General features: G+C 27.1%; 2 protein-coding genes across 10 annotated transcripts; both read left to right on the forward strand.

Annotated features, from left to right (window-relative positions):
- The first annotated feature begins 1825 nt into the window (after positions 1–1825).
- On the forward strand, positions 1826–15129 carry LOC114122923 (uncharacterized). Of its 9 annotated transcripts, none has more exons than XM_050201271.1 (6): positions 1826–2082; positions 12460–12646; positions 12802–12939; positions 13014–13118; positions 13715–13788; positions 14547–15129. In XM_050201271.1, the coding sequence occupies exons 2-6, from the start codon at positions 12642–12644 to the stop codon at positions 14996–14998; spliced, it is 774 nt and encodes a 257-aa protein (XP_050057228.1). In that variant the 5' UTR covers positions 1826–2082; positions 12460–12641; the 3' UTR covers positions 14999–15129. The 9 variants fall into 9 exon arrangements, with proteins under 9 accessions (XP_050057228.1, XP_050057232.1, XP_050057226.1 ...); XM_050201275.1 differs by lacking the exon at positions 1826–2082 and adding an exon at positions 2717–2808; XM_050201269.1 differs by lacking the exon at positions 1826–2082 and adding an exon at positions 2964–3710.
- On the forward strand, positions 3805–6856 carry LOC114122925 (uncharacterized). Its single transcript, XM_050201268.1, has 5 exons — positions 3805–3992; positions 4149–4289; positions 4359–4463; positions 5070–5143; positions 6269–6856. The coding sequence occupies exons 1-5, from the start codon at positions 3988–3990 to the stop codon at positions 6724–6726; spliced, it is 783 nt and encodes a 260-aa protein (XP_050057225.1). The 5' UTR covers positions 3805–3987; the 3' UTR covers positions 6727–6856.
- Positions 15130–15964: the final 835 nt, after the last annotated feature.

Here is a 15964-nt window from a genome sequence, read left to right on the forward strand (position 1 = left end):
CTTATTTTGGCACACTTGATGCAGCAATAATAGCTATAGAAAACTGATTTAACTCAACTGCACAAAATCGTTTAAGAGATAGTATATCATTTTTCTCAACAAATTGTTTGAATCCAGTTAAAAATGGAAAACTACTGACAAATGTATAAACATTTTATAGCTTGTAAAAACAGTTTATAAAAGAAACAAATAGATGGATCAATAATTGTGTAATGATTGTATTCAGCTTTTAAATTTGTGTTCTAGCTTTGAAAAAATAACTAAGATACCTTAATTATGGGTGAATTGAAACAGTTTTACACATTTAAGCTGTTATATCACTGGATTTAAAATATGTTTTAAGTGCAATGTTTTTATTCCTACAGAGGTATAGGGAAAAGAAATAGTGATTTAGTTTTCATAGAATTCATATAATTAGATCAAAATAAAACAACATTTGGAGTATAAAAAAAACAGTTCATATTACATAATTATAGCCATTATTTAATTTTATTTATTTAAAAACAACATTTTAAACAATTATTTTGAGAGTAAATTTATGGAGGTACAATTATTATTTTTATTCTTATCAATTTTCTTCTTATCAAGAACAGTATCTGCCTAAAAGGGTGTAATTGGAGGTACAAGTTATCAATGAATTCGATATTTTGAATATTTCGATTAATCACAACATAACAAATTTATTACATTAACAACTTATAAATATTAAAATTTAATTACACCTCGATTGAAGTAATTGTCGATGAAACTTATTTTTTAATATTGTGTCTATTCACCCATTTTTACGGTACCAAAAAATATTTATTATTTATATTGTACTTCTAACATTGAAAGTAATGAGATTTATTCATAAGATAAATAATTATACAATGATTCAACACAAAAAAATATTAAAAATACAGGAAATGTATTAATAATATTTCAAATAATATGCTATTTAGCTGGACTCCTTCATAGTGTATTTCCTACATTATTTATGGCCATTTGTATTGCTTATAAATCACCAATCTGTTATGTAACGTGTATAACTACTAAAAAAACTTTTTAAAAATTATCAAAAATCGGTTAAGAAGCACCATATGAACCAGATCGTCTTGCTTCATTTTTAATAATATTATATAAGGCCGATGTGAACATTATGCCGATTATGATGAAGAAGTTGATATATTTGCAAATTTATTTTAGAATTAAACAAAAAACTTATTGGTTAAAAGACTGGAAACATAAAATGTAATAATTCATTGTATATTTATATACACATATATCATAGATTAATGTATCGATGTAGGTAAAAAAAATAAAACAATATTTCATTAGTTTTATTTAAAATGTTGACCTTAGACCTAAACGCAAATAATATTTTTAAGGGTGTCTTAGTCTAGTAGGATGGTGAGTGGTTAAAATTTGTGTATGCACCTCCTACTAAAAAGTAGTTCAGCGCCACTTCAGTTATCGACTTAATTTATCGTTTATTCATTAGTATAGTTGTGCTCAAATCCAAAAACCCGAAATAGAATTTCACCAGCCCCTAGTTTTATTAAAACGGCTGTGTTGTACCTGCAATTTATTTTTCTATATTTTACGTTTATTTTTCTTGCATAATATTACTTACATCGTCAGATGTTTTTCTTCGAATTTTTTTAAATATTTTTTTCATTCATATTTTGTCATATTTACCATTTAACTTTTATGACTCGAGCCCGCGAAAGAAACTTAATCGTTTCATCCAGATAGCGATAGTGCGGCAGAAACTACCACCCGAAACTCCGCCTTTCAGCCTTTAAACATACCGTCATATACTCATACTATTCAATATTCATACTACTCAGTTCTCATTTCTCATACTATTCGGGAATCAATGTTGAGTTCATAATAGTTTGACTATCGGCTGTTCCCGATGCTTCGAGTCCAGTACTCAAGTGTGATCTAAGTACTATAGTCTCGAATCTTCTATATTACAGTTAATACAGTTCATGTTCTACACATTATACGCGGGAACGAAGAGCGATAGAAATCAAATTTAAAAATAATAATATAATTATTCGAATTGACGACATCGTCGATCAAGAAAACAATAATACGGTAGGTAGCCTCCATTATTGTTCGCTCGATATTAATATGTCGTGCCGTTATATAAATATTAAATATATAATAGACAAGCGTCTAGGCCCTAGGGACAGAGAATCCGAACGGCTGCAAGAGGCCGACTTTGTTATCATTATAAGCTATCACTATTATTAGAAAAATGTATAATAATGACAATATAGGCATTTTTAATTTTCTATGTGATCCCTTTAATTCACAAATTAGTATAATATTTAATTATTAATATATTATGAATGAATATTAATTATATACATATTACATTATAAATAAAAAGTATGCAGTGTGTACTATAGTATTAAATGAAATGTAAATATATTTTTAATATTAATATTTAAACAATTTTTGGTTTCTTATTTCAAAAATATTAAACAAATAGGTAGGATTTATAAAAGAAATTGGAAATATATCAATTCATTTTAACAGATTATTTATAAATTGTATAACAATTTTTTAAAGAACTGAAATCTAACAAAGATAACTAATCTTTATTTTAACTGACCATGAAGTTAAATGCAATATTAAGATAAAATAATATCTACTGGATTAAATTTATTAGTTCTTGGTTCAATGCCTTGCTTTTTTGATACCAGTTACTATAAGACATAGGTACTATAGAACAAACAGTTCATTTAATCAGTTCTTGGTTCAATATCTTGCAGTTTTTGACACAAGTTTTCATATGTTTTAAAGGTATTTTATTATGTAAGTAAATTATTTTTTATTTTTTCATGTTGTGAATTCTGTATTTCTGTTAAAAAGAAAAAGATAATATATTCTTTTTTATTTTCACTAATAAGATTTATTTTCAAACATGTCTGAAACTAATGAATTAAAATTTTTCGATGAAATTCGGGATAATAATATATCGGAAAATAAATTATAAAGAAACCCATTTGTTAACTAAAAAGATTTGTACAACATTGAAGCATCTTACAACCTTAACAATATGAAGCTGTACGCCATTCTAATGATGCTACAAGTGTTGAGGCTTGGGTCCATTACTTAAAAACTGATGACAAATTCAGTTTAGTGTATTATAAATCACAAGGTAAAATTGATGAGAATTTAGCGGAACTAAAAGAAGAAGATTTTCTTTTACTAATTATGAATGGCTATCAAAAATCAATGCTTGAAAAATTCGGTAATGATGTAATTTGTATAGATGAGACCCATGGAAAGCCTCCATTATTATACGCGCGGTATTATTATGTAGTGTCGTTATATTAATAAAGTTGTGCTAGTGTGCATCTACCGCATGCCGTCCAGTCATACGATGAGCTAAGCGCGGGATAACCGGCGCCCGGCGGACTAGCGATAACGTTATGAATGTTGATAGGCATTGCGATTTGCGGTGCTCCCGCTCGAAGTTAGATATCAGCATATTATCGCGTAAAATACGTAAGATTTTCGTCCGACACTCGCCGGAGCTTTACAGGGACTCAAAATCCAAATATTGTAACAATTTTCTGAAAATCATTATGAATGTCGCTGAAAATTCGACCGCCACCCGGTCCCTAACCAGGGGAGGGATGGAGGTTGTACGCGCTCCAGCCATAACAGTTCCACTTGCAGATCATAAATATACTGTTCATTATTACTTTATTGTAAATACTCATGAGCTGTCATTTTTTTTTTATTAAGGAGTATTATATTAGTAAATTATTTATAATAATACGCTGTGTTTATTTTTGTGTAATATAGTTTGCGGTGACGATTCGATTATTTAATAGACGAAGAAACATAATAACATATTGCAACACACTTCCGAGAGTACATTTAATGCATTTTGTGTGTTAGAGACTAATAAGAGTGATTATAAATACATAATCTAATCATAGTATACGAGTATTTACAAGGAACGTTCATCGTTGTGGATAAGTCATGGGGTAATATACTAATGTATTATTTTTTTTGTCTATTAAGACAAACTAAAATATTTAAAGTTTTACATTTTTGAAACACATTTAATTATGTCATTAATTGAAGCCTAAAATTCATTACTATCTTTTTTTAATAAATTAATATCATGTTAAATATTTCAGGTTTCTTGTATGCAGCAAAGATCGTTCAGAATCTTTGAAAATATTACAGGATAGTGAAGCACTCATTATCCAACCACATATTCAGAAAATACCAGAGGAAAAAGGGATGTTAGAAAACATGTATTATGAAGAGGCAAGCAGGTAAGTCACACTCTATATAGATAATGATATTTATAACAATTTGCTAATATTATTGTCAACTTGATACAGGAAAATTAATACAGCCACATTGTACTCGTGTTCTACTGCTGAGCCAGTCAAGCGCTATAACAGACAAAATTCCATGGTTGCACAAGTTGAGGATGGACAACTTAAGTAAAGATTTATTTTATTACTTAAACATAATAATAATATACAATTAGAATTTAAATTGCCCTATCCAATTGTTGATGCTAAAAATAAAATAAGTAAGTAAATAAAAAATATAAATGTATTTTTATAAAAACATTAATTAAATGTGAAAAATAGTAAATTTGTAAACAAAAATAATACAAATATTCAATTTAATTTCTTAAAAGTATATTATAACATCAATAAAAATATAAATACACAATAAATATAAATATTAATTTTTACAAATACATTATATTTTCTATACTTTTAACTAAAGAAATAAACTTGTTTTATTGTAATAACTAACTTGGAATATTTCCAAATTATTAAAGTAATTAAAATAATACTTTTTTTTTACAATTATAAAACAATTTAATTATAGCAACCTTATAAATAAAAAATGAAAAAATAACAAAAAATCATAATGCACACATTTTAAAATTATTATCTTTATTAATAAAATTGCATGAATTAGTACACAAATATATGCAATATCTCATAATAATACATGTTTCAATAATAATTATCCAAAATATTGCAACATAGTTAACTTTGTAAAATACATAGACAACATTGTTTATTTTAAAGATACTGGTTGAAAAATAATGGAAAGATTGAACCTACAGTTTCACACCAAAGATTATGGACAGATTATGGACTAGGTATACAAATCATTTTAATTATAAAATATACACATATATTATTTTTTTTTTATGAACACAATCATGCAATAAAATGTAGTGCTTTTTGTGTTTATTTTAAAATTACTGATAATTAAAAATAGCTCAGTGTGTGAAAATACTTTTAAAACTATACCATAATAATACATAGGAAATGATAATACAAATATTTGGTGAAAATATTAAGTATCTAGGATTATTCGTTTTTGAATTATCCTTGAAAAACAAGATTTGTTTGGGAATAAATAATTATAATTATATGGTCGAATATCTAATATTGTTAAAATTTAAACTTTTATATCAGTGGACATTTTTTTTTACTAAAGGTTATTTTAACATTTATAAAACTTAATAAGTAGTTTTAAAATCTTTGGTATAAACAGGATTTCTTTATAGATTTCTAACTATAAATATTTATTAAAAAATATGGAAACTATATATTTTTGATATTTTTAATCAGGATTATTAGGAACCTTATATTTTCAAATATTTTTACTCACTCATTAATTTTTTTATATCATCTCTAAAACAATAAAAGATCATTTCAAATTTTAATTGTCTATAAATAGCACAAAAATAATCAAAATTTCATGAAAATTTTATCTTATATAGACAATTATTATTATATGAATGTTTAGTTAAAATTTCAAGCTTTAATAGTTATTTGTTTTGAATTATAACTAATTAAGGAAATTAAAGTTTTCAAAAACTAGGTTAACGTAAAAATACTCAATTTTAGTATTTTTTTGTTTTTTTTTTTCGATTAAAAAGAAATTTCTTAAATTGTTTACTTTTGACCATCCAAAGCAATAATTATATCTAATTTTCTTCCAGAAAACACACTCTCAAAGTTTTAGGACTTTAACTAGTCTACTATGAGACTAGTATGGAAGAACTATTTACTATATGTATAAGTTTTAACTAGTCTAAAAGGTGATGATAAACACTCATCATTGTTAAATCAATACATAAAGTAAAAATATATGGTAGCACTAAAATGTTTAGTTGTTAGTTTGGCTTAGATAATATGAAAATTAATCAACTTAAGTATTTATTAATAATTTTATGCGAAAATAAAACACTTACATGAAATTAATTATTTTATAGGTCATTTAACCAACGATCCAATTCTTCAACAACCACATGATAACTTGCATTCCACTGTCACAGAACCTGTTCTTCCAGCAGATCCAGTGCCTGCAGCAGATCCCAATGATGTTTCTATAGATCTAAATCCAATATTATATGTTTTCTCTAATGGTCTAAATCTACAGGATATAATCAATCTTAATAGAAATATGAGACGTGATATAATGGAACAATTTTCATTCGAAGAAGATCTGGACATTAGAACACTGATCCAGATTCCTGAAACTGCTCAAATTGAAGATCAATTGGTATGTATGTCTTGCGTTAATGAAAGCGAAGAAAAATACATTGTGTTACCATGTGGCCATGCATGGTTGTGTATCGAATGTGTCAGACAGTTGCAACAGGAAAATCAAATGTTTTGTCCTATGTGCCATATTAGAAACGTTGTATTTCAAAGAATGTTCTTTCTTTAAAATATGCCTGTATTTTTATTTATTGTAAAAATAAGAAATATTTCAACTAGTTACCTGCTTTTTCCAGTCATATATGTACCTAAAATGAAGTACAATGTAATTATGATAAATAAATGTTTTTCTATTTTGAGTAGGTTTATTAAATATTTATGAAAAAATCTAAATAAATTTAATTTATTATTGCAATAAGAAATCTATAATAGACTATGTAGGTAATGATTGAAGGATATGTACAATGTACATCATGTGATGTGTAAAGAAATAACAAGATATGAAACAAGAAATTAGTTCAAAGTACAAACTCTAGTGTTTATTTTAAATTAAATAAGTGTATTCCAGTGGCATGCAGTCACGGCAATCTAGGTAAGAGTTGCATGCTCGTTCAAAAAGAAAGAAAAATAAATTTATTTAATTCATTATATCAAAAAGCAGTATAAGTTTTTTTATTTGATCTATCTGTACTCATCAATAGTATTTCATTATAATATTCTATTTTATAATAATTGGTAAGAAAATTAATAAATGAAGATTGAAGGTGTTATAAGTATGCAATATATTGACAGAAGTGCTTATTTAATATTTTGATTACCTGGCTCCTATCTACAATCTACTAACTAGTATAGCTGCTGGCTACCTGTTCAGTTGGTCGGGGTGACCACGATTTTATGCAGCAGTTGGAACTTCGGAAGCACTACTTCGACCGCTTTTAAATACTTTTTCTAATACTAAAATTTCGATAAATGGGTTTTTTTTTTTATTAATCTCAATATTGTTTTGTGATATTATTGTATTATTAGAAACAAAACAAAATTTAGATTTTTATGATAAAGTTAGGTAGGTACTAAATAAATAAATAATTAAGAAGGAGTATACGTCATATTAACTAATATGATATTAAGTGAATATTATTCTGAATAATTGTACATTTATTGTGTAAACCTATTTGACTGTGTCTCTTTTATTTGTATAGCGATATAGGAGTGATAGGACATAGGTAGTTGAATAGCAATTGAGGTTCACAAACAGTAGGTATTTACTACTTAACCAGTATAAATTTGATTTAGGTACCTACCTACCTAGAGTTCAATTGTAGTTCCTAGCTCTGATCATTGAGATATGGGATAATGCTTATTTAACATCTGTACTTGAAGTGAGTCTTGTACCATTTGAACAGATAGTTGATATAAAGTACAAAAATATTCGTTTACGGTCTTTGGTACAATTTTTAACTTTATTATTGACATTATTGCTTCAGTGTTCGGTGTATTAACCAGACAGGAATAATAATTATAACATGTATGTAGTATGTCAGTTTTAGAACATAAAATACCTTTTGCCTACTAGTACCACTAGTGTAAATGTATACTATTGTCTATTATTTTATATAAATCATATTAATCATAAATTAAATAGTGTCATTAAACTATGTATCAATGTAGGTCCTGTGACAAAACTTGTACAAAAATGAAAACAAACCTATTCATTATTGTTTATATAATATATTTTTTTTCCATACAATAGAATAAATTAAACCGATTTAAACTAAATTAATCAATAACTATGTTTTCTTGGTCAAATGTATAAGTTCCTTTACCAGGCATAGAAGGCTAGAAAGTAAAAAAAAAAAAATCTATAACACGGTATTAGTTTTCCTACATTGTGGAAAAATTCAAAAACTAAACCTGTGAATTAAAAAAAAATTTTTTTAATGTGTTTAAATAGCCAGTAAACATATAAAATATTTTGCTAACCAAATTTTATTCGTGTTTAAAAGCACGTATATTAGTGAGCAAACTTTTTCACTAATGAAATTTCTAAAAAGTACATAGGTATTAAATATAATATACCTATTAAAGGCTAACCTATTAAGGACGGTGGTAACTCTCTCCCGATTTTTAAAAATAGTAAACTCTCCCGGGTTAATATGTTTACCAGAAGTAAATGTGGAAACTCTCCCGGGTTAATATTATGTTTACCTAAATAGTAAATGTGAAAACTCTCCCGGGTCAACTGTATAGTTACCTGTAGGAAGTATGTAAACTCTCCCGAGTTGTTTTAAATGTCATTGCTACACTACGGGTTGGCTACACTGCAGAGATTGTGATTATCATTTTATCGTATCGTATTTCCAGAAATGTGTAAAACATATTATTACCGTTAACCTATATTTGTAAATTAAATATTTAAATATTATAATCACATTGCTCGTTGACTATTATAACCATTATGGCTCAACCAAAAATTACTTACTGCACAAGTCAACGAAACAAAGAAGTGTTGATTATGTCCTCGTTTATTTTCCATAAGCAATCACCATTATCATGTGGTGAAGTCAAGTGGAAATGTAGTGTGAATAAATGCCCAGCACTTATATATATATATTATCGGTAAGTAATTATTTAATTTATATAATATATCATACTTTGAAACGTAGTAATACCTAAGTGTGTTATTCATTGACTATGTCTATCTTTGGGAGATTTGGTACATATTGTACGGTATAATCAAAAAATATCACTAGATTAATAGCTCAAAGTTGTAGTCTACTGGAATATTGCGTCGTTCCTTGATGTGCAAGTTTCCGGATCGAAACTCGATATCAGATCGTTTTCTTTTGCATTTTGTTCTTTTTTTTTTCGTTGTAATTAGATAGGATTATTATATAGCATGACAGTAAGTTATCGTCGATAATAATCTTATCATAAATATCCAATTAGTACGTTCAAAACTAAACAAATAACAAATACTTTATACTATACTCCGTACCACGAGAGAACGCATACGGCGGCCGACCAAAATTGGTTCTTCTGCGCACCCCCAAACGTTCTCTGCCATAGGGAAACCGGTTTCGATAGTTTACAATTGCAGAGGAGACGCGGGAGGATGCGCGAGTCGTATGTGTTCTCTTGTGGTACGGAGTATAACATTACTATAAAAATATAAAATTTATTTTTCAATTTTTAAGCGTTTTCATAGTGCATTTTTTGAGATTTTTTATTAGAATTCCAACGCGTTATAATATAAAATATTTTCTAATTTTTTTTCGTGTTTTTCAGATAAAGAAATGGAGTCAAGATCCAAGTTAGAACATAATCACATTTCTGATGGGTAAAAAGTACAACGTTTATGTTTAACACAATTGGAAAGCGAAAAGCGACTGAAAACATTTCAGACGCTCTACGAAAAATCCTACTTAAAGTTGTACAGGAATGTAATAACGACGCTATTGATACTAGTGAATTCTTGAGAATAGAAAGAAATGTGTATAATGCAAGACGCAACATTTTTCCAGCATAACCTAAAAATATTTTAGATATTTATTCATAGTATAATGAAAACGTTTGAAGTAAAAACTTCTAAAGATGAAGACTTTTACTGTTAAATGATGAACATAATAAGTAATAACTTAATAATATTTGCATGTACTACAAATTTAAATTGTTTAATGCAATCAGAAACTATTTATTTAGATGGTACTTTTTCTTATAACTCTAAGTTATTTAAACAATTGGTGACTTTACATGGTTATACATTTATATAGTCACTAATATATAGGTACCATTAATATTTTGTTTATTATTACATAAATCTACTATATATTATGAACGTACATTTAAAATGTTATAGTTGATAAATTTGCTAATATGAATTTATTATTTTATCCTAAGAAGGTTACAGTAGATCTTGAAAAGTTTATACATAATGCCGTCTTAAATGTTTGGCCTGAAGGCTGAAACAAAAATAGAATGTTGCAGATTTCATCTCACACAAGCGTGGTATAGAAAAATCCAGGAATTAGGTCTTTCTGTAGAATATAGAGATGACACTAACGAAGTTGGAAACATTTATGTATTTACATTACCTGCGATAATGCTTCCAGAAAATGAAAAATGTGTAACATTTGCTTTATATTTGGTGAGTACGTATATTGATAATGATGCATTATATCCTCCAACAATGTGGGTTTCAGCATCATCAACTTCAAAAATAACAAACGCTTGTGAATCGTTCTATTCGCACTTAAATTCATATTTCTCTAGTACTCATCTATCTTTATTTGTATTTAATAATGCTCTAACGGATTTTCAAATCGAAGTATACATTAAAATTCAAAGTTGCAATAAATTAAACAAATTGAGTAAAAATATTTACACAAAAAATAAAGAAAAAAATATATCCCAAAAAAATATTAGACTATAATGAAAGAAAAATAGATTCCCTAACTTTTTTTAAAATTTGTATGTTCTTATTATCAAAAACAATATATTTTAACGTATATTTTGTATTTGTAACTTATATTATTATTATTATTGACTATTTTTAAACGCAACTTAAATGTATATTAAATTTATTTTATGATTTTTACTAAACCCAGGAGAGTTTATGTGCTTCTGTTAAGTAGTACAGGAATAAACCCGAGAGAGTTTACACGTTTCCGTCAGGTAGTATTGGAGTAGACCCGGAAGAGTTTACCATCGAAAGTTTATAATCGCCCAAAATTTAGTGTTGCAGTTTTGCACCACCTACCTACTAAAAAGTAGTTCAGCACCATTTATGTAAACTTATCGTCGATAAGTTATCGACTTAATTTATCGCTTATTCATTAGTATAATTCTGCTCAAATCCAAAAACAAAAAATAGAATTTCACCAGCCCCTAGTTTTATTAAAACGACTGTGTTGTACCTGCAATTTATTTTTCTATATTCTACGTTTATTTTTCTTGCATAATATTACTTACATCATCAGATGTTTTTCTTCGACATTTTTTAAATAAGTTTTTCATTCGTATTTTGTCATATTTACCACTAGCTCTTATGATTTTCGATCCCGCGAAAGAAACTCAATCGTTTCATCCAGATAGCGATAGTGCGGCAGGAACTACCATCCGAAACTCCTCCTTTGAACGTACCGTCATACTACTCATACTATTCTTACTACATTACTATTCAATTCTCATACTATTCGGGAATCAATGTTGAGTTCATAATAGTTTGACTATCGGCTATTCCCGATGCTTCGAGTCTAGTACTCAAGTGTGATCTAAGTACTATAGTCTCTAATCTTCTATATTACAGTTCATGTTCTACACCTTATACGCGGGAACGAAAAGCGTAATAAATCAAATTTAAAAATAATAATATAATTATTCGAATCGACGACATCGTCGATCAAGAAAACAATAACACGGTAGGTAGCCTTCATTATTATACGCGCGGTATTATTATGTAGTGTCGTTGTATTAATAAAGTTGTGCTAGTGTGCATCTACCGCATGCCGTACAGTACTACAGTCATACGATGAGCTAAGCGCGGGATAACCGGCGGACTAGCGATAACGTTATGAGTGTTGATATGCATTGCGATTCGCGATGCTCCCGCTCGAAGTTAGATATCGGCCTATCGCGAAAAATACGTAAGATTTTCGTCCGTCACTCGCCGGAGCTTTACAGGGACTCAAAATTCAAAAATTGTAACAATTTTCTGAAAATCATTATGGATGTCGCTGAAAATTCGACCGCCACCAGGTCCCTGACCAGGGGAGGGATGGAGGTTGTACGCGCTCCAGCCATAACAGTTCCACTTGCAGATCATAAATATTTTAATGTTACTGTAGTACTGTTCCTTATTATTTTATTGTAAATACTCATGAGCTGTCATTTTTTTTTTTTTATTAAGGAGTATTATATTATTAAATTATTTATAATAATACGCTGTGTTTATTTTTGTGAATAGAGTTTGCGGTGACGATTCGATTATTTAATAGACGAAGAAACATAATAACATACTGCAACACACTTCCGAGAGTACATTTAATGCATTTTGTGTGTTAGAGACTAATAAGAGTGATTATAAATACATAATATAACTACAGAACACGAGTATTTATTAGGAACGTTCATTGTTGCGGATAAGTCATGGGGTAGTATACTAATATATCATTTTTTTTGTCTATTAGGACAAATTAAAATATTTAAAGTTTTACATTTCTGAAACACATTTAATTATGTCATTAATTGAAGCCTTAAATTCATTACTATCTTTTTCAATAAATTAATATCATGTTAAATATTTCAGTTTTCTTGTTTGCAGCAAAGATCGTTCAGAATCTTTGAAAATATTACAAGATAGTGAAGCACTCATTATCCAACCACATCAGAAAAAACCAGAGAAAAAAGAGTTGTTAGAAAACTTGTATTATGAAGAGACAAGCAGGTAAGTCACACTCTATATAGGTAATTATATTTGTAACAATTTGCTAATATTATTGTCAACTTTAACTGATACAGGAAAATTAATACAGCCACATTGTACTCGTGTTCTACTGCTGAGCCAGTCAAGCGCTATAACAGACAAAATTCCATGGTTGCACATGTTGAGGATGGACAACTTAAGTAAAGATTTATTTTATTACTTAAACATAATAATAATATACAATTAGAATTTAAATTGTCCTATCCAATTGTTGATGCTAAAAATAAAATAAGTAAGTAAATATAAAATATACATGTATTTTTATAAAAACATTAATTAAATGTGAAAAATAGTAAATTTAGTATATTTTTAGTATATTATAACATCAATCAAAATATAAATACACAATAACTACAAATATTAATTTTTATAAGTACATTATATTTTCTATACTTTTAACTAAAGAAATAAACTTGTTTTACTGTTATAACTAACTTGGAATATTTCAAGCAAATGCAGTTATTAAAATAATACTTTTTTTACAATTATAAAACAATTTAATAAACTTAAATGATACATTAATTATAGCAACCTTATAAATAAAAAATGAAAAAATAACATAAAATCATAATGCACATATTTTAAAATTATTATCTTTATTAATAAAATTGCATGAATTAGTACACAAATATATATGAAATATCACATAATAATACATGTTTTAATAATAATTATCCAAAATATTGCAACATAGTTAACTTTGTAAAATACATAAACAACATTGTTTATTTTAAAGATACTGGTTGAAAAATAATGGAAAGATTGAACCTACAGTTTCACACCAAAGATTATGGACAGATTATGGACTAGGTATTCAAATCATTTTAATTATAAAATATACACATATATTATTTTTTTTTATATGAACACAATCATACAATAAAATGTAGTATCTAGGATTATTCGTTTTTGAATTATCCTTGAAAAACAAGATTTGTTTGAGAATAAATAATTATTATATGGTCGAATATATTAAAATTTAAACTTGGATATCAGTGGACATTTTTTTTTACTAAAGGTTATTTTAACATTTATAAAACTTAATAAGTAGTTTTAAAATCTTTCTTTTATAGATTTGTAACTATAAATATTTATTAAAAAATATGGAAACTGTATGTTTTTGATATTTTTAATCAGGATTATTAGGAACCTTACATTTTCAAATATTTTTACTCAGTCATTAATTTTTTTATATCATCTCTAAAATAATAATAGATCATTTCAAATTTTAATTGTCTATAAATAGCACAAAAATAATCAAAATTTTATGAAAATTTTATCTTATATAGATAATTATTATAATATAAATGTTAAGTTCAAATTTCAAATTTCAAAAACTATTATATCTAATTTTTTTCTAGAAAACACTCATAAAGTTCTAATTATTCTAAAAGATAATGATAAACACATGTTATTGTTAAATCAATACATAAAGTAAAAATATGTGGTAGCACTAAAATGTTTAGTTGTTAGTTTGGCTTGGATAATATGAAAACTAATCAAGTTTAGTATTTATTAATAATTATATGCGAAAATAAAACATTTACATGAAATTAATTATTTTATAGGTCATTTAACCAACGATCCAATTCTTCAACAACCACATGATAACTTGCATTCCACTGTAACAGAACCTGTTCTTCCAGGAGATCCAGTACCTGCAGCAGATCCCAATGATGTTTCTATAGATCTAAATCCAATATTATATGTTTTCTCTAATGGTCTAAATCTACAGGATATAATCAATCTTAATAGAAATATGAGACGTGATATAATGGAACAATTTCCATTCGGAGAGGATCTGGACATTAGAGCACTGATTCCTGAAAGAGCACAAATTGTAAATCAAATGGTATGTATGGTTTGCGTTAATGAAAGCGACGAAAAATACATAGTGTTACCATGTGGCCATGCATGGTTATGTATCGAATGTGTCAGACAGTTGCAACGGGAAAATCAAATGTTTTGTCCTGCATGTCGGATTAGAAATGTTGTATTTCAAAGAATGCTCTTTTTTTAAAATATGCCTGTATTTTTATTTATTGTAAAAATAAGAAATACATCAACTAGTTACCTGCTTTTTCCAGTCATGTATGTACCTAAAATAAAGTACAATGTTATTATGATAAATAAATGTTTTGCTATTTTTAATAGGTTTATTAAATATTTATGGAAAAATCTAAATAAATTAAATTTATTATTGCTATAAGAAATCTATAATAGACTTGATGTGTAAAGAAATAACAAGATATGAAACAAGAAATTAGTTCAAAGCACAAGCTCTAGTGTTTATTTTAAATTAAATAAGTGTATTCCATTGGCGTGCGGTGAAGGCAAGCTAGGTAAGAGCCTCATGCTCGCTCAAAAAGGAAGAAAAATAAATTATTTAATTCATTATATCAATAAGCAGTATAAGTTTTTTTATTTTAGGTACCTATACTCATCAATAATATTTCATTTTAATATTCTATTTTGTAATAATTGGTAAGAAAATTAATAAATGAAGATTGAAGGTGATTTATGTATGCAATATATTGACAGAAGTGCTTATTTAATATTTTGATTACCAGACTCGTATCTACTATCTAGTATGGTTGCTGGGTACCTACTACCTACTCTGTTGGAATGGGGTGCGAGGTGAACATGATTTTATGCAGCGGTTGGAACTATGAAAACGCTATATCGAGCGCTTTTAAATACTTTTTGTGATACTAAAATTTCGATAATTGGGTTTTTTTTTTTTTTTTTGTTAATCTCAATAGTGTTTTATGATATTATTGTATTAATAAAAACAAAACAAAATTTAGATTTTTATGATAAAGTTAGGAACTAATGAATATATTTAAAAAAAGATTAACAAATGGTTTTTTATTTATAAATACTATCCGTTAAAATTTTTTTATTTACCTTTATAACTAACAATTTTTTTTCTAGAGCTTATCCAGCTTCCAATTCTACCGCACGCTGCTGGTGTATTCAAATATTT

The sequence above is a fragment of the Aphis gossypii genome, chromosome 2 (assembly GCF_020184175.1).
Source record: "Aphis gossypii isolate Hap1 chromosome 2, ASM2018417v2, whole genome shotgun sequence".
Lineage (NCBI taxonomy): Eukaryota > Metazoa > Arthropoda > Insecta > Hemiptera > Aphididae > Aphis > Aphis gossypii.